The 19,813-nt window shown below is 44.7% G+C and overlaps 1 protein-coding gene across 2 annotated transcripts; it reads left to right on the top strand.

Moving 5' to 3' along the window:
• The first annotated feature begins 1,977 nt into the window (after positions 1-1,977).
• Positions 1,978-17,426, top strand: Prnp (prion protein (Kanno blood group)). 2 transcript variants are annotated; one of them, XM_021185802.3, is made up of 3 exons: positions 1,978-2,056; positions 4,251-4,348; positions 15,415-17,426. In XM_021185802.3, the coding sequence occupies exon 3, from the start codon at positions 15,425-15,427 to the stop codon at positions 16,187-16,189; it is 765 nt and encodes a 254-aa protein (XP_021041461.1). In that variant the 5' UTR covers positions 1,978-2,056; positions 4,251-4,348; positions 15,415-15,424; the 3' UTR covers positions 16,190-17,426. The 2 variants fall into 2 exon arrangements, with proteins under 2 accessions (XP_021041461.1, XP_029330000.1); XM_029474140.2 differs by lacking the exon at positions 1,978-2,056 and adding an exon at positions 3,802-3,825.
• The last annotated feature ends 2,387 nt before the right edge of the window (positions 17,427-19,813 follow it).

Genomic DNA, 19,813 nt, shown 5'->3' with positions numbered 1-19,813 from the left:
ATGCAGTGCCGTAACTCAGAACAGCCACCAAACAGCAGAAAGAGGCTCCTCGACTCCTCTCAGCCTTGCCATAAACTTGCCGGCCACATGCTTATTTTAAATTATGTCGTTTCTCCCAACAATAGCTTCCCAAGTGCTTGGTTGACAGGCTTATACCATTATGCCCAGGCTTGCATAGCAAAAATAACCAGGTAGGCTATTATTATAACCAGGTAGCTGCCAAGCTACCGGTCGGTCCCCTTTTGTTTCTAGAAACCTCCCAACCCCCACCCAAAAAAAGCTTTTATTGCCACTTCCTAGTGGGTAGAGAGCAGTCAGCCAATAGATATTTGATTCTTTGAGGAAAAAGCTGAGTTTTGATGTCTTTTAATCAAGCCTTTCAGAGTCCCTCTGTGGGGGAGGCCAGGTGGAAGTGGGGTGGGAAGCTGGTCCCTTTCCTAAGCTAATCTAGCCACTCCTCCCACTCCTCCCCTGCCCTCTTGACAGATGCAGTCACCCAGATCACAATGAGTATTCTCTGAGGCAGGAAGGCAAGGCTCTGGAAGGTGGTCAGTGCCTTCATTAAGAACCCAGAGTAAAGGTCAAGCAGCCACCAGCACCGCTGAAATCTAATTTCACTGTAATTGAATCATCTCAGCCAAAGGCTGTGTTTTCCAACCCTCTCATGTCCTCTTCCCCAATAACTGTCAACAACTGTGTGAGCCTACCCGTGTATGCACACACACACACACACACACACACACACACACGGTGGGGGGACACAATGATTACACAAGACTACTTAATAACAATTATAATTCTCCTGGCTCAGATAGTCCCTTACCACCCTCTCCTCCTGGATCCTAATACTGGATACAAATATTTAATCCAAACCCAATCTTGTGTTTGTTAGTGATCTTCAGTGTCTCGCCCTCAGCAAGAGGACAGGATATTATGCTTTCCCGTGATTTATGACCTCTTCTGTCTCAGTATTGGCAGCAATTTATTTACATGACTTTGGAATATGTTACATGTGTATGGACATGAAGGTGCATGTCAACCTATGTGTGGAGGCCAGAGGTCAATGTCATGTCTTCCCCAATCACTGCCCAGTGGTCCCTGGATTCCAAACTCAGGTCCTCATGCTTGGGAACTGAGCCAGTGCCCTCCCCTGTTTTAAAAAGGTCTCATTATGTTGCCCAGGTCAGCCTTGGACTTGAGAGTCTCCTGCCTCAAATTCCTGACTGAAGGCTTTCACCTGTCCAAGTCAGCAGCCATCTTGAACAAGAACATCATTTCCTTTAAGCTGTTTCAGGCTGTGTTTGGTGGGAGCTGTTAAATGCAGTGCATTTTTTTCCTTTGGACACAATAAAAGAAAAAAGTAATTAGATGAGTTGGGTGTGGTGGTACGAGTCTATATCCTAGAACTCAGGAGATTGGGGGAGAAGCATTGCTTTGAGTTTGAGGTCAGCTTAAATTACTTAGTAGGAACACCAGGCCAAATTGGGCTACGAGATTGTCTCCAAAGATAAAGAAAAAAGGGAAGGAGAGAAAAGAAAAAGAAAGGAAAGAAGGGGGAAAAGAAGGAATCAACAGAGAATAAATAAGCCAACATGCAATGGCCAATATACTTTCTAGGCCTCTAATTCTTTTATAGTTTCTGGAAAAATGTCGAAAATCTTCGTTACCAATTTCTTGTTACCAAAGTTCAACGATGGCTTCCTCGCTCCGTTAGGTAACCTTTCATTTTCTCTACTACCCATTATGTAACGGGAGCACTGGATACTGGATCAGTCTTCCATTAAAGATGATTTTTATAGTTGCTGAGCGTCGTCAGGGAGTGCTGACACTGGGGGAGGTTTAAACAGATACAAGCATTTAAGCCAGTCCAGAGCGGTGACTCATTTCCCCCCCCTTACCCCCCCTCCCCGAGAGACGCGGCGCGGCCATTGGTGAGCATCTCGCCCCGCCCCTCGCCCCGCCTAGCTCCCGCCTGCCCCGCCCCTTTCCAGTCCCGGCTCCCCCGCGTTGTCAGATCAGCAGACCGATTCTGGGTGCCGCGTCGCATCGGTGGCAGGTAAGCGGGCTGCTGAAGCCAGGCCTTGGCGAGCACTCAGCCTTCCGTCGCCAAGCTCGGCTCACTGCGCCTCTCGGGGCCCATAGGCCACGGGGACTGGGACTGGGGCTGAGCCTGGCTGGGAGGTGACTGTACACCCGCTGCTGCGCGACTCCTGGAGGGACCGAATCCCAGGGCAGCGAGGCCGGGAGCCAGCCTTTCCTTCCCGAGCCGGATTCACAGCTCAGCATCGCTGGGGATGGGGGTGGCATCTTTTGACTGTCCTTGGCTGTTTTCTTCTCTCTTTGTAGTAGCTACAGCGAACATAATTTTACCTCGTGATTCCACCACAGTCATTACTCCCTTGCTCAGTTTCATACTCAACGTCGCCGTGCGCCTTCACTGCCCTGTCAAGGCGTTTTCATGATTGTCTTATTTTCTTGTACTTTGAATACCGTGGTTTAATAGCAGTTGCCGGTGCGCTGAATTCTCCATTTCCTTAAGAGGAACTCCTGGGAGAATGGGATTAAAGACGTGCAAATTTAATTATATCACAAACAGGAATCAAAATTTTGCATTAAAATGCCAAACATCTTGAAAAATTAACTATTCAATGAAGAAAAGGAACTACTTTACCTACACACACATCCGAGAGCTTCGAGGAGTCGAAGGAAATAGCTAAGGGATGATTTGTGTTGTATTTGAATCTGACACAAGCTTTCCATATTATTTATAGCAGGGACTAAACGATGAGTCATTTTCTGAATAAGATGCAAATTAAAGCAAGTTTGTTTGCTGTCTTTACATCTATTAAATAGACAGAGACAATGGCAACAGCAACCCTAACCTAGAGGTTGCCTGAAACCATCGTGTCAGGTTTGGGAACAGGTGGCCCTGCTTAAGGGCTAGAAAGATTGCTTTACAACCAACAATCATGACTTGACATTGCCTGGGGTTCCTTTTGTCTATTCCTTTTTTAAAAGACTAGTGTTTATTTTATGTGCATGAGTGTTTTGCATCCACATTCGCCTGTATACAGGCCTGGTTCTGTGGAGGTCAGAAGAGGGTGCTGGATGCCCTGGAACTAGAGCCGTGGATGGTTATGTGAGCCCCTGCCACAGGGGAGTTCAGAACCAAATCCAGGTCCTCTGGAAGAGCAACCAGAGCTCTTAAAACTTCTAAGCATCCCTCCATCCCCTTTCCATCATATTTGGAAAGGAGAAAACTGCTACCCATGCCTGGCATTTATTTCAGAGATTAACTGTCTGTGTGAAACTTGACATTGAAAGTGCACTGTTCTGTTTCCCATTCACACTTAGTTGAGAATACTGTAAGTCAGTTAGGGCTTTTTGTGTTTGGTTCCTTGGTTAGTTTGTAGTGTGTTTGTGAGCTCATTAATCATACTTTCAATATGTAGCTGGAATTTGCTGTGTAGACCCGGCAGGCCTCAAATTTGTGGCAATCCTCCCTGCAACTTCCCAGAATGCCCTGGTACAGGCATAAACCACCGTGCCCAGCAGTAAAACAATCTGGTGAGGTATTATTAGTCGTGTGCTGTGACCCAGAAACCCCACTTCTGGCAATTTACTGGGAAGGAACAAACAAAGGGCTAGGGGAGCCATATGGCCTGCAGTTAGAGAAAATTAGATCCAACTGAAAAATCAACCTAAATGTCTAACAGCCAAGCAGCTAAGAAACTGATAGACTCATGATGGGAGCCGAGGCCATCATGAACACTCTTCATTTTAGGCTCCACGTATCACTGGGGACAACTGAGAGTCAAAGTACAGGTAAGGAGACCAAGGCTTTTCAGGACTCAGGCTGTCTCAGTGAAAAGCCCAGAAAAGCAGTAATTGAAAGAGCTCAGAAGATGTGTCTGATCTCCTCTGTATGTTTGTTGCTGTATTATTTCCACTAACTTATTTGGGAGGAAAAAAAAAAAAAAAAAAAACAGTTTACAGGCTTCTTTTCTTGAAAGACTGGAGATTGCTGGGATCGAACCCAGGGATAGGTTTTTAGTTTCTAAAATAACATAGATCATGCCCTGTTTGCTTTTTGGAATATGTTTGCGCTGCCCTTACTTCTGTGTTCAAATACTGCTCCATTTTGTGTGACTCTTTAGTATTGGTTTGATAATTTGCATATTAGATTAGATTGTATTTCAGTTCTCAGACTTATTTATCAATTCTAGTTTTCTCTTTTTGTTGTTTTAAAGGACTCCTGAGTATATTTCAGAACTGAACCATTTCAACCGAGCTGAAGCATTCTGCCTTCCTAGTGGTACCAGTCCAATTTAGGAGAGCCAAGCAGACTGTGAGTGCCCTGTGAATCGTGATGGTCTTGAGGAGGGTTGGGAGGGGAGCTGAAAAATCATCAACTGGGGAGATGGGGGCCAGAAAACCTCCGTGCTTGTTCCAAAGGCCACTTATGCCTCACGGTTCACCGCTGTCTTGCGAAGTCAGCTTAATTCTATGGGACAAGGGCCACTGTTTTTCCTGAGGACTGTGCTGGGCCAAGGAACTGAAAGCATTTTAAAAATATTAAAATAGATAGGCATTTTTATGACAAATTTCAAATAAGAAAGGTCAAATGAAGGATTTTGCTTGTTTGTTGTTTTTTTAATTTGGGATTTTTCTTTTGTTTATTCTTGGTTTGAGGGTTGAGTTTTTTGTTTTTTCGGCAGGATCTCCTATGCCCAGGCTGACCTGGAACTCCCTGTATGCAACCTTCTAGTCCTGTGCCAAGTTCCAAGTTCCAAGCCACGTTACCACACCCAGCTAGTTTTTCTGAATGTTGGTTTTAACTTTCTCATTCCATTCTTGAAAGGCATCTGTGAGCTCCTGCATAATAAATACTTAAACATACATTTGTATCTAAAGCAGGGATGGCTACAGCATTATAAAGTAATGCATAAATGGATAGTGTGCGCATTCCCTCTCAAACCTGGGAGTTCTGTGTTCAATAGTTCTCTGCTCATTGCTACTGCAGTATTGTGTGGCTACTCCAAAGGAACTGCATCCCTTAACAGAAAGTGTAAAATGTTAGATGGCCTAGCTTTGCGAGAGAAGGAAGGAGGGCGGGCAGGCGGGCAGCAGGCTCCGTGGGAGGCTTTTCCAACCTCTCCTATTCCATCCATAAATACATCCAGGCTGTCCTGGGCGGATAGCTGATGTTTTTTTTTTCCAAAGTTCTTAAAGTAGCTCTGATAATGAGTCAGCTTACGGACCCTTTACTCTATTTAATCCAGAGATGGGCCTGAAGATACCACTTAAAGCCCTAAAATGTTTTCCATGATCTCTCATAGCTTGATCCAGGTCCTTAAGGACCAGTGACATCAAATGATGAGAAATGAATTAATTGTACTTAGCACAAGAAAGATAGGAAATTTCCTCCCAGGGATGGGAGTAGAGGATGTGTCTGTCTGTCTGTCTATCTGTACATATGTGTGTCTATATTTTGGTTTTTTTGTGTGTGCATATTGTGTCTTTATGTGTTTGCATATATATATATATATATATATATATATATATATATATATATATGTGCCTGTTTTGTATATTTGTGTGTGTGCTCGAGTGTTATTCTCTCTGCTTCATAATTTAACAGATTCATCTTCAAGTTGTATGTATTCTGAGCCTAGTGGATTGCAGAGACTGATCAATATATATGGATCTCAGCAGCAGCATCTTAGGCTGCTACAACTTCAGGACAAGTTCTTAGCAGCTCTGCTCCTTGATGCCTGTGCATAGCAGGAATAGAATAACTGAGTGACTTGTCGATCTTTTGTACCCTCCTCTCTCTGGTTCCATAGCTGCACATGTTGCTCCTGTGAGCAGAACCTTGTGATTTCTGTGCAGGTTTACATGGCATTGGACCAGATCTGCTCTGGATTCTGTTCTCACACAGAATTTCTCCAGTTTTTAGGGGTTTTGTTTGGGGTTTTTTGTTGGTTGGTTTGGTTGGTTTGGTGCTAGGAAGCAAATTCAGAATCTCACATGTAGCAGACAGATGCTCTAGCATTGAGCTAAATCCACCATCCAGTTCTTTTTAGGCAGACAGGCAGGCAAGGCTCAGCCCAGCCTAGCTTCCAACTCATTTCATAACCAAGGTAGGTTGAGCTCTTGATCCCCCTGCCTCCACCTTTCAGTCGCAGGGACTGCATTTGTGAACTCCATGCCCTGCATCCTTTCAGGTGTCTCTGCACCATGTTTCTTAAAGTCCTCTGAATTTGGATAAAATAGTGTTTACTCTGGATTATTTGGATAGAATTGCAATCTCTTATATTGGTTTCTAAAACCCATTAATACATGTCTTTTTCTTATTCTATTATTTAAAAAAATATTTAATTACTTTATGTATATGAGTACACTGTAGCTGTCTTCCGACACACCAGAAGAGTCCATCAGATCCCATTACAGATGGTTGTGAGCCACCATGTGGTTGCTGGGATTTGAATTCAGGGCCCCTGGAAGAACAGTCAGTGCTCTTAACCGCTGAGCCATCTCTCCAACCCTCTAGTATTTTTTTAATCTCAGCAAAATTATATAGCTTTCCTCAGTAAGTCTGCTATTTATATTGAGGCTGAGCCCTAGATATTTTGTGTTCTTAATGCCAAATGTTACCCACTGTGTCTTTAGATGCAGCAGATTTCAAAGACTGCCATTCTAGTGAGCTTAGGTTTTTTTTTTAACCCCTAAGACCTTTCTAGGTGATTTTCCATCATTTTCACATAGGAAATCACAACTCTGTAAGCTCCTAGAAAAATCTAAAAATGGCAACAGGCTTGATGTTTTCATCACATTAATGAAAACACTCTCTTACTAGGATCATAGGTATAGGCCACCAATACCCAGCTCTGCTTTTTAAAATGCATATACCAGTTATTCAATAAAGATACATTGAATGCCGGGCAGTGGTGGCGCACGCCTTTAATCCCAGCACTTGGGAGGCAGAGGCAGGTGGATTTCTGAGTTCAAGGCCAGCCTGGTCACAGAGTGAGTTCCAGGACAGCCAGGGCTACACAGAGAAACCCTGTCTGGAAAAACAACAACAAAAAAACAAACAAACAAAGATACATATTGAATGGATTCATTCTAAAGTCACTTTTATAGTTTATATGTTAATGGGAAGGGGGCCCATTTCCCAAAGATTTTTAGTTCATAAGACAAATATAGTTACTGTCTCTCTAGAGCTTTCTCATTCTGAGTGGATTTTCCCTCTCTCATGTCCAACCTATAGCTGCCATGTTGGGGTGGTTTTATTTATTCATTTACTTACTTACTTTTTGATTCTGGGACTTGAACCCAGGGCCTCACACATTGTAGCCAAGTGCACTACCACTCTACTTTGTTGCTGTGTTTTCTAATGATACATGTGTGTCTATATTATCAAATAACTCTTAATTTTATTTAGAAAGTCCACATGTTCTAGATTTATTTTTTAAATTATTTCTTGCAAATGCAGTACTTCATTTTGAAATGTTCTCTTCCTATTCTCCCTTTTTAATTGTGTAACCATTGATCTTTTCATTCTTACTATCCATTTCTACCACTCATGTTCTCCCGCTGGCTGTGTGGGCTCCTGGACCCCCAGGAGTCCGCCATCTTGACAATATTCAACTTCGCTTTTATATTTTGTCCTCATTTTATATGGTTCCTAAGGACTTTAATAGCTTACATACCATTGGCTCTCCCACTACTGCAAATCAGTGATCATATATTAATCATTTTCTCAGAGAATTGATGTCCTACTTTTTGTAAAGCTTCTCTGTAGATTCTGGAAAGAACCCTCCTGCCCGACTTTAATGCTACAAACACTGTGAGCTTATGTACATTAGCATCTTGTGTGTGTTTTATTGGCTTTGCTCATGGCGTTTTCTCATAGCATTGAACAAGATTTCTTGGTTATTACCATCAAATTCATCCCTCTAGGTTTGCCTGTGCTTTGTGTCTTCTTGTCTGGAAAGCCCTTCTTCACCTTCTGGATCACAAGAACACTCATCTGTATTTTAATATCATACACATGCATGTTCTCTTGCATGCACACATGCATGTACCATGACATACACAATTTAGGGCAGTAGTAGGACATACAGGTTGATTTTTTTTACTGACATATAGTAAATGTACATAGTATGGAGTTGTGTAAGAACATTTTCATAGGATATATAGTGTACTTTAACCATGCCTGCTGCCTTCCCTTTCTTTCCTTCTGCCTCCCAGTCTTCCCCTAGACAGGTTCACTGTCCTTCCATGCCAGCCAGCCAGACACTATTTTGTGTATCTATGTAAAATCTAGGAACTGTATGTGAGAGAAAACATGCAACATTTGCCCGACTTCATTCATTTGAAATGATAATCTCTGGTTGCATCCATCTCCCTCCAGATGGCATGATTTTGCTGTTCTTTATGGCTGAATGAAGCCCTACTGTCTTTATCCCTTCTCTCTTGATGGACGCTTAGGTTGTTCCCATGACTTAGCTTTGGTCAATGGCGCTGTAATAAACAGCAGCATGCAGGTGTCTCTGACAGGCTCTCTTGGAATCCTTTGGATAAACACCTAACAGTGGTATAGCTAGGTCATGTGGTAGATCTAGTTTCAGTTTTCTACAGCTCCTATATACATTTCCGTGGTGAGGTCTAATTTAAGGGTTCCCTTTTCTCATCCTTGCCAGCATTTGTTATTTGTCTTATTCTAACCTGGATGAGATGGCTTCACTATGTAATTTTAATCTGTGCTTCTGTGACAGCCAGTGATATTGAACGTTTTTCCATGTGTTTATTGACCATTTGTACTTTGGAAAACTATCCTTTTCGATGGCCTATTTATTGTTTTAGGTTGAGAGATAGGTCTTACTGTGTTATCCAGACTGGCCTAAGACTTGACCATCTTGCCTACGTTCCAGAGAGCTGGATTAAGGTGGTGCACAATCTTCTTACTTACAGTTAGGCCTGTGGTCTATCGAGAGTCTCCTTTTGCATTTGGGGGTAGGGATTCATTTGGATTCAGTTTCCCAGAACCATCAAATCTTTCTTCCTTACTGGTTCATGTTACCCACTGATATATCAGGAACTTTTATGAAGTGTATATATGCTTCCATATTTGAACTTTATTCTGTTGATCTGTTTCTGAATTTTAGTGGCTTTTGGTACTTTATTTAAAGATGGCTTTATAGGATGATTTAAGTCTGATGTGCAACATTCTCCACTCTCTCTTTCCTTTAAGGTGCTTTTGATGAATAACTATGTCTTCTTTCATGTAATAACTATGTCTTCTTCCATGTAATAAATATGTCTTCTTCCATGTGTGTTTATTAGGTTATTCAGAAAAATCAACCTAAAAGTTAAAGTTTTGAATTTCTGCCATATAAAATCACTTTTTATTTAGTTTTGCCATTTCTAGATATTTTACAGTTTGCTTGCTATATGAATATCTATTTTTTTCTAGTTAATTGTGGCTGGTATAGAAATGATCTTGGTTTCTGTATGTTTATTGTGGTGGTTTGAGTGAGATGTCCCCCTAAGTCTTAGGCATTTGCGTATTTTGGTCCCAAGTTGGTGACTGTTGGGAAATATTAGGAGGTGTGGCCTTGCTGGAGGAAGTCACTGGAGGAAGGGAGGGGCTGTGAGGTTTCCAAAGACTTTTACCATTTCCAATTAGCTGTCTCTGCCTTCTGCTTTGGGATCAAGATGTGAACTCTAGCTGCTGCAGTAGCACCAATGCCTTCCTGCCTGCTGCCAAGCTCACCTGCCAGGTGGTACCAGGCTCCTACCCTTCTGGAAATGTTAGCGGAATAAACCCTTCTCCAAGTTGTCTGGGCCGTGGTGTATTATCACAGCGATAGAAAAACAAGACACTCATCCTGTATCCTGCAACCTTGCTGAATTCTGCTATTGTTTGTTTTATTTTGTTTGATTGGTTTTTTTGAGACAATTTCTCTGTGTAGCCTTGACTGTCCTGGGACTTGATTTGTAGATCAGGCTGGCCTCAGCTTAGAGATCCACTGCCTCTGCCTCCCATGTGCTGGGATTAAAGGTGTGCGCCAGCCACCCTTATCTTCTGTTGTGATACTGTTAATTGAAAATGATGTCAGTGTGACCTCATTCTCTGTAGTTCCTGCACCTTTGATTTCTTCATCTTTAAACATGGCTTTGGCAACACCTTGAGTCTATGAACAGTGGAAGTTTTTGTTTTTAATCTGCTTCTGCTCTTAAAAAGAATGTATTCAAAGGCCAATCGTTATGTATCCTGGTTTTATTGTGATATTTATCAAGCTAAGGAAATTAGTATTGCTACTGTTCTAGGAGTGTTCTTAGTGAAAAATATAGATAATGACCTTTATTAAGTACTTACTAAAATATCTTAGATGATATCACAACACAGCCATGACCTCAGAAATCTAATCTTTATTCCCAGCAACCTAATGAACCAACAATTGTTTGCTGTACAAGGGCTGGAACTCAGGCAAATGCTGTGCCACTAGCTACATCCACAGCCCAGGAACTAGTCACTTAGGTGGCCCTATTTTTAGAACAAGGACTTTGAATTTAGTGTTTAAGCCCCCTTAGGCCTTGTGTAAGGGTTGAGTCCCTCTTTAGAAATGATTTTGTGTAGGAATTAAATGATTAAATGGTTTTTTTCATATTCCCAGCTGATTTTGAAATGACCCTGTCTTGATATATTTTATAATTCTCCAACATTATCTAATATCCATCTCAGTACTGGCAAACATGGCTCTGATGTCCTGTTGTATGTATGGGGACAGCTCCCGGACTGATGTCTCCGGTTGGTGGCTGTACCCTATCTCAGATGCTTGAAGTTCTTTTCCCACATGTTGATTGACATCAGTGTAACCAAACCTAGATCCCCTAACCACCTCCTCCAGATGGGATGCTCTTTGCATGATCTGTCCATGTAACTGCCTAGTCTGGAAGCTGGGCTCCCAGATAGATTCTTTCAGTCTCTTGCCACTTACAGCAGGCACTGTGTCCCCCAGAGGCTGCCCACTGAATCACATGGCTCTGCTTCCCTGGCAGCTCCCTCCCTGCAGCAGTCTAAGACTCAGGCCCTGTTCTGTATACACATACAGGCCTAGACTTGAACACGTGTACACAGAGTCCCTGCTTCACAAATGTTCCTTCTGAAAAACAAACTCTTAAGTCAGACCCAGGCCAGACCTTTCTCAGTCTTCTCATAAGGCCAGCTGTAGAACCAGCCTCCAGATGGGAGGGGTGGGTAGCAATGATACAGCTTCTTGTTTTCTTTGTAAAACAGGTAGTCTTGAGACTAACAGGGATGTTGTAATGTTAGACCAAGAATGGCACTGAATCTGTCCCGGAGGTCTGCTTGCTGGGCACGGATGGCCCTGTTACCTGACCCCTCCTTGCCTTTCCACTGTACACCTAACAACTCCAGGTTCAGGTGTCCTCAGATCTGCCAGTGTCCCTCTAACCCTGCCCACCCCACTCTAGCTGCTGTCTGTCTCCATCACCTTCTCTGTCAGTTCCTCTCCTGTGTCCTTATTCCTGTGTGGTGTCATTTCCCACTCCTGACTCTCTCCAGATCACACCACTGTAACTTTCTTCGCTTTGCACTGCAATAGACGGATACTAGGGCATGTCCAGGCAAACGCTCTTCCTCTGAGCCACACCCCTAGCTGGGAACCGTTCTGGCTTAGAGAAGCATATGCTTCCCAGCAGCCTTCTCCACCTCCTACCCTGTCTTTTTCAGATAATGCTGCATCATCAGCCAGCCTGAGCCCACCACAGTGGATGGCATATGAAATAAGCGTTCGTTTAATTCAGTAAAACAGTAAAATTAGCTGGCCATCGTAGAAGAGTGTTGTGTAAATTTTTAAACACGTTCTCCTTCCCCATCCACGGCAGATGCTGATTCCTAGTTGCTCGTTAGCAATGCTTCAGTAAAGATACTTCCGTTGTCATCCCTTAAGCATCTACTGTAAGCGTTGGTTGATCAGGCCCTGTGCTGTAAACAGACCCAAGACTCTGCCCTGGAGGAGCCTGCCCCATGGAGGAGAAAATAGGATAATAAGTCTGCAGTAATGCTGACATCAAGCATGTCTCTTGCTCTGACATCAAGCATGTTTCTTGCTCTGGAAAGAAATGAAGCAGGGAAGGAAGACAGGAGAGGGACGCTATGCTAGTGGGCAAGACCCCTCTCCCAACCACTGAGAGCCATGTGAGTTGCTGGGGGAGGAGGGGCTACCGAGGCCAAGGAAGCAGCAAAGGCCCAGAGATAGGTGAAACCCACTTGTGGGGTCTATGAGGAATGCTTGTTTCCTATCAAAGGTAGGGCCTAGATACCATAAACCCTGACCTTGTAACACTTTTATCCCGACCTTATAATCTCCACTACCTGGTAAAACCTTTGTTTATACAAAGCCCCAGCTCCCTGCAAACAATGCCTTCCTGCCCAGAACCTGATGGCCTACGGCAGCCCACCCTTTCTCCTTTCCCTTCATTTCCTTTGTGCTGATTCTTTTAAAACTAGCCCATCTGAAAGATTGTGAGGTAGGATCCTAGCCAATGAGGCAAAGACACAATCGCCACCTGCATTAGGGTAAAACAGAAGGGAAGTTCTGGCTGCTGAGCCTTGCTGCAGCTCCCAGTTCTGGCGCTGCCCGTTTTTTCGGCTCTCACTCTGTTCATTTGTTTCTTTAATGCTGAGAGTATTCTTTGTCTCTAACAGGCTGGGGAGAGGAGAGAGTGAAGCCAAATCCTGTGACATTCAGGCAGTGAGGCCAGGACTTTGTATTTTAACCTGGATATAGAAGAATGCCTCTTGGGGAAGCAGTACAGTGTGGACTGCATGTTAAAAGGAAACCACAAGATAGGAGGAGCTGGACAGACTCAGGGACAGGCAGGGAGGACAGATGGACAGCCGTGGGAGGATTCACATGAGCAGTGATGGAGGCACCAACCAAGATAGAGAGCAGTGTTGAGACTGTGAAAACCCAACGGGCTTAAGATCCACTGTAAAGATTGAACTGAAACGATTTGCTACTAGTTTCGTGTATTCTGAGATAAAGAGAAACTCAAGAACTTACAGCTAAGGTTGGCTCAGTGTGAGTGGAAAAGTGGTTTACATAAATATTCTTTAGACTGAGAGATTGATTGATTGATTGATTGATGATTGATGATTGATTGGGTTCTGGGGATTGAACCCAGGGCCTCTCACAAGCTAACTCTATCACTGAGTTCTTCCCCAACACTTATACTGAACTCTGAACTTACAATCCTCCTGTACTGGAATTATATGGGTTTACCACAGAGTCCGGGATAGACTGAGGCAGAAAATGAGGGGACAGTCACATGGAGGCCAGGAGCTAGGCCATGAGAAAACAAGGCCAGGGAACAGAGCTATGAGGCTCGGGGCTGGGGCTGTGGCACGGGCCTAGCCCCCTAACCCTCACTGGAAGAAACTTCCAGAAATCCTGGCTGGTCTGGTCTCAGTCCTTCAATCTGGCTTGTGTTTTCTAAATGGATCTTGATTTTCTTCTGAGAGCACTTGCCATTTTAGTGATAAATAGAAATAGGAACAGACCATTAGCAGCTTCCTTATTAGTTTTTCTCATATATATCATACAATTTAATTGAAAAGTAATTTTCTTTTTTTTCATATGTAGAATTTATGTTTATATTTACATAAATATGTTTCATTTTTAAAAACCATTTTTATTAGATATTTTCTTCATTTACATTTCAAATGTTATCCCGAAAGTCCCCTATGCCTTACCCTCTGCCCTGCTCCCCAACCCACCCACTCCCACTTCCTGGCCCTGGCATTCCCCTGTACTGGGGCATATAATTTCCACAAGACCAAGGGCCTCTCCTCCTAGAAAAGTAATTTTCTAATTTTTCCAATGTGAAGGCATTGTCGGTGCCAGAAGCAGGACTCACCAGAGTGTGGCTGTGTATCACCTTTTAGGTTTTATGGCCTACTGGCATTTTGGGGTGTATGTTTTGACCTAGGGTGTGGTAATACTGCTCAATCGTCACTGTTGTCCTTAGCCTCTGCCCAGGGATCTCGTCTCAGGGTGAGTGAGATCACTGATCTGAAATGTTATATTTGATGAAGGCACACACTCATTGGAGGGTCGGAACTTGTGGGCGAGGGGGCTATTTGGTGTGTTTGCTGTTTTCTAAACTATACTACCCCTTCTGTACAGAAATTCAAAAGGAAAAAACCACCCAAATACTAATACTAGCTGGTACATATCTGTGATCTGAATATTAAAGAGACTGAGTCAGGAGGATTGCCATGAGTTCAAAGCAAACCCAAGCTTCAAAGTAAAACCCTATCTCCCTCCCCTCAGAAAAGCATTCATGCTGAACTCAAACTCACCATGTGTGTGAGACCGCCGCACTTCTTGTGAATGCAACTAGATGTATCTCAGCAGCCCAGCCCACCCGTCTCTCTTGTCTATGGAGAGAGTGAGGAATTCTCAAGTGAGCCTGCCAAAACTCTAGATTCCTGTCTCTGATAAACTTAGGTTGAAAATTCCTTCAAGGAGATTCTTGGCTTTGTGCTTAGGGGATGTTAATTCCGTCACTTGACAGCTGTCTGTTGTGTCCTCCTCTGTGCCAGGCACTGCCCTTACCCATAAAATATGGCAACGAAACAGAGGCTCTTGGTTTGGTTTGGATTCTGAGGCATGAGCTGTAAAGCCCAGACGTATTAGAACTCACAGCCATCCTGTTTCAGCCTCTACTTCCCAAGTGCTGGGGCACCAACGTGCACTTCCTCATGCCTGGCTCTGGAGACTTCCTGCTTGTCTCCAGGGCTCAAACACTGAGTCAGCTTTCTTCAAGTCCTTGCTCCCGCTGTAGCCACTCAGGAGCCCTCCTGACTAGACCATGACTCAGGCCCTTGTGGTGTTCCAGTTACTCAGGACGGGTATACTCACAGATCCGTACAGCTACCCCTGCAGGTGACTTTCTGAATTCTGGGGAATGAAGCCTACATCCGTGGATAAAGGTTCTCCTCTGTGTAGAGGCTCACACCCCACAGGACCCTGGGGCCATGTATAGCAGCCTTCTAGTACAGTTGCCAGGCTCCCCACAAGATCATGCCCAGTTCCAAATTCCACTACGTTGTTAAAGCTCAAAGCCATGGCGTAACGATCATGCAATATCACCTAGACCAGACGTGGTTCACCAGCTGGGGTAACTCTTGTCAAAGCAGAGGATAAGATGAGCTATGTGTTTTTTATTTACTTTTTTCCTGAAGGAAAAGCCACGGGGTGGGGGGTGGGGTGGGGGGAGTTGACGCCATGACTTTCACACATTTGCTCTGTAGATAGATGTCAAGGACCTCCAGCCTAAGTGCTGGGCACTGATGCCTTGTTCCTCATTTTGCAGGTCAGTCATCATGGCGAACCTTGGCTACTGGCTGCTGGCCCTCTTTGTGACTACGTGGACTGATGTCGGCCTCTGCAAAAAGCGGCCAAAGCCTGGAGGGTGGAACACCGGTGGAAGCCGGTATCCCGGGCAGGGAAGCCCTGGAGGCAACCGTTACCCACCTCAGGGTGGCACCTGGGGGCAGCCCCACGGTGGTGGCTGGGGACAACCCCATGGGGGCAGCTGGGGACAACCTCATGGTGGTAGTTGGGGTCAGCCCCATGGCGGTGGCTGGGGCCAAGGAGGGGGTACCCATAATCAGTGGAACAAGCCCAGCAAACCAAAAACCAACCTCAAGCATGTGGCAGGGGCTGCGGCAGCTGGGGCAGTAGTGGGGGGCCTTGGTGGCTACATGCTGGGGAGCGCCATGAGCAGGCCCATGATCCATTTTGGCAACGACTGGGAGGACCGCTACTACCGTGAAAACATGTACCGCTATCCTAACCAAGTGTACTACAGGCCGGTGGATCAGTACAGCAACCAGAACAACTTCGTGCACGACTGCGTCAATATCACCATCAAGCAGCACACGGTCACCACCACCACCAAGGGGGAGAACTTCACGGAGACCGACGTGAAGATGATGGAGCGCGTGGTGGAGCAGATGTGTGTCACCCAGTACCAGAAGGAGTCCCAGGCCTATTACGACGGGAGAAGATCCAGCAGTGTCGTGCTTTTCTCCTCCCCTCCTGTCATCCTCCTCATCTCCTTTCTCATCTTCCTGATCGTGGGATGAGGGAGGCCTTCCTGCTTGTTCCTTTGCATTCTCGTGGTCTAGGCTGGGGGCGGGGTTATCCACCTGTAGCTCTTTCAATTGAGGTGGTTCTCATTCTTGCTTCTCTGTGTCCCCCATAGGCTAATACCCCTGGCACTGATGGACCCTGGGAAATGTACAGTAGACCAGTTGCTCTTTGCTTCAGGTCCCTTTGATTAAAGTCTGTCATCAGCCAGTGCTAACATCGGGCCAATAAGAATATAACACCAAATAACTGCTGGCTAGTTGGGGCTTTGTTTTGGTCTAGTGAATAAATACTGGTGTATCCCCTGACTTGTACCCAGAGTACAAGGTGACAGTGATACATGTAACTTAGCATAGGCGAAGGGTTCTACAACCAAAGAAGCCACTGTTTGGGGTTGGCGCCCTGGAAAACAGCCTCCCACCTGGGATAGCTAGAGCATCCACACGTGGAATTCTTTCTTTACTAACAAATGATAGCTGATTGAAGGCAACAGGAAAAAAAATCAAATTGTCCTACTGACGTTGAAAGCAAACCTTTGTTCATTCCCAGGGCACTAGAATGATCTTTAGCCTTGCTTGGATTGAACTAGGAGATCTTGACTCTGAGGAGAACCAGCACTTGTAAAAAGCTTGGTCCTCCTGTGATGGGAGGGATGGTTAAGGTACAAAGGCTAGACATTTGAGTTTCTTCATTTCTGTCTCATAATTATCAAAAGCTAGAATTAGCTTCTGCCCTACGTTTCTGTACTTGTATTTGAACTGGACAACAGAGAGACAATCTAAACATTCTCTTCGGCTGCAGATAAGAGAAGTAGGCTCCATTCCAAAGTGGGAAAGAAATTCTGCTAGAATTGTTTAAATCAGGCAAAATTTGTTCCTGAAGTTGCTTTATCCCCCAGCAGACATAAACTGCGATAGCTTCAGCCTGCACTGCGGGTTTTCTGTATAGAATATATAAAACATAACTTCAAGCTTATGCCTTCTTTTTAAAACATCTGAAGTGTGGAACGCCCTGGCCGTTCCATCCAGTACTAAATGCTTACCGTGTGACCCTTGGGCTTTCAGCGTGCACTCAGTTCCATAGGATTCCAAAGCAGACCCCTAGCTGGTCTTTGAATCTGCATGTACTTCACGTTTTCTATATTTGTAACTTTGCATGTATTTTGTTTTGTCATATAAAAAGTTTATAAATGTTTGCTATCAGACTGACATTAAATAGAAGTTATGATGAGCACCCCGTGGGATTTGTTCTCTCTCCAATGCTCCGAGTCGACTGTCGCCAGGGTGGCTTGGGCTCATTTCACAACCCTGTCGCTGAGGGGCCTCGGGTCTTACCTCTGGTCCTGTCTTGTTTCCACTGACTTTGCATCTTCCCCTAAGTTATACATACTTAGCCCATACAAAAGCACTCCTGGGGAGGAGGGGTGGGGAGGAGGGTTCTCCTGCTCAGAAAGAGGTTTGTTTCTTTTTCTTTTCAATGTGTATCAGTGGTTTTGCCTACATATATGACTGTTCACCACATACATTGCCCTCAGAGGTCAAAAGACAGATCAGATCCCCAGGAACTGAAGTTACAAATGGTTGTGAGCCACTGTGGGTTTTTGGGACTCAAACCAGGTACTCTGAAAGAACAGCCACTGCTTCAGCTCCAGGGGGAGTGGGTTTGTCCTGAATTCAGATTCATTTTTTCCTCCCCTCGCTCTCCCTCCCCTCGCTTCTTCCCCATTTGTTTGGTCCGTGCTGTGGTGACTAAACCTAGACAGACTGATCCATAATCATTCTGAGATCATGTTAGTTTTTCTCACTGAACGTCAAAGGCTACTCTGGAACTCACCTGGTAATCCAGACTGGGCCTGAGCCCAAACTGTTTCTCCTGCCCCAGTCTTTCTTGTGATTATAAATGCTAACTCCCATACCTGGCTTAGACATAACTGTTCTTTTTTTTTTTTTTTTTTTTCTTTTGAGACGGGATATTTCTATAGTCCTGGTTGTCCTGGAACTCACTATGTCAAACAGGCTGGCTTTGAACTTACAGAGATCTGCTTGCCCCTGCCTCCTGAGTGCTGGGATTACAGGTCTACACATCTTAGAAATAGATTTTCTTGATTAAAATGAAACTTAAGCTCCAAAGTGCCTGTTTTAAGCCCTCATAACTCAGGTTTTGCAATGTCAGGCTCAACTTTTTGGCCCCAAAGGCCACTCTGCACACCTGTGTCCATTGTAAGGGAAGGCACGGGCTCACTGTACAGATGTCCATCGTGAGAAGGCACCAGTGCAGCCACATGATGCTCACTACTAGGAATTTTCCTGAGCAGCCGTCATGTACAAAGGCATGAAACTTGAAGTGGTGGAAACCACAACGTGACAGCGCCACCTGCAGGCCCATGAGGATCACCCAACCCTGCTGGAGAAAATCCCACTCACAGAATTAAGACAGTCCTGATATTCACAGGTCATATAGGAGAGCTCTCGGGGAGCGACTCCACCAAGCAGAAGAGAAGCTTAAAGACAAAGATCTGGGCAAGTGCTTTTTCTTAAGGTCAGAGAGGAGTACACAGAAGGTAGTGGGGGATGGGGGCACTTGGGGGTGTCTTTCGATGCTACTAGATCAGTCAGCAGTATAAGGTGGCAGCTTTGACCAGAACAGGTCTGACCACACTGGTTCACCTGCTCCATTGGACAGGGTACGTGCCTGTTTGTAGAGGACGTTGAGGCATTGATGCCCACCTCCTGCAGGACTCAGTTAGTCAGTTGACTTTGTACCAGGAATGAAAAGATAATGCCTTGAGACAGCATTAATTGCAAAACTAAGGACAACACAAACTCAAAAGCTTGACTTAACTGAAAATGCCCTTCAGGATCAATCCTTAACGGAAGTTAAACCATTTTCATGCTACCTTTTGGGCATTTTCCTACTTATTTAGAAGTAAACTCTTCATTGGCAGTCATAATTTTCTCAGCTGCTCCACGAAATGAGAAGACCACGTCAGAGTGAGCAACTGGGGTCACCACCTAGCTGGCCTGCCTTTCAAGAACTGCAAGTTCTACAGAAAGGATTTTTACTTAAAGGACAATGACTGCTAGGGAGACAGCTCTGTCTGTGCTTGCTTGGCAAACATAAAGGACCAGACCACTCAGTCCCCAGAACCCACATTTAAAAGCCAGACACGATGGTGTTCACTTGTAGTGCAGCAAGCACTGGGGAGGTGGACTTGCTGGCTAGCCAACCTAGCCTGCTCAAGGGGCTCCGGGACAATGAACAATGAGAGGACCTGTCACAAAAACAACGTAGATGGCTTCTGAAGAATGACACCCAAGACCTCTAGCCTCTGCATGCACCCACACATAAACATACCCACAGAGAGGGTTTTTTTTTAAGAGCTTAAGTAAATATGACTGTCCTTATCTGTCCCCAACAGAGTGTTCTAGAGAACAGCCAAGCACTGACTTTATCTTCCCTTCTCCTTCAAGGACTTCAAGGTGCCCTCTGCTTTTGGAGGGAAATAGATTCTATACAACTATCTACTTTATCAGGAACCTTAATCCAGGACCCCCACTTTTCCGGACTCACAGCCTGACCTGACCAGCTGACCTGAACAATTTGTGATCATTTTCCAAGTA

The sequence above is a fragment of the Mus caroli genome, unplaced genomic scaffold (assembly GCF_978045245.1).
Source record: "Mus caroli unplaced genomic scaffold, Mus_caroli_1 scaffold_2, whole genome shotgun sequence".
NCBI classification, from domain to species: domain Eukaryota; kingdom Metazoa; phylum Chordata; class Mammalia; order Rodentia; family Muridae; genus Mus; species Mus caroli.
The sequence above is the reverse complement of the archived record's forward strand: the minus strand, read 5'-3'. Positions and strand labels throughout refer to the sequence as shown.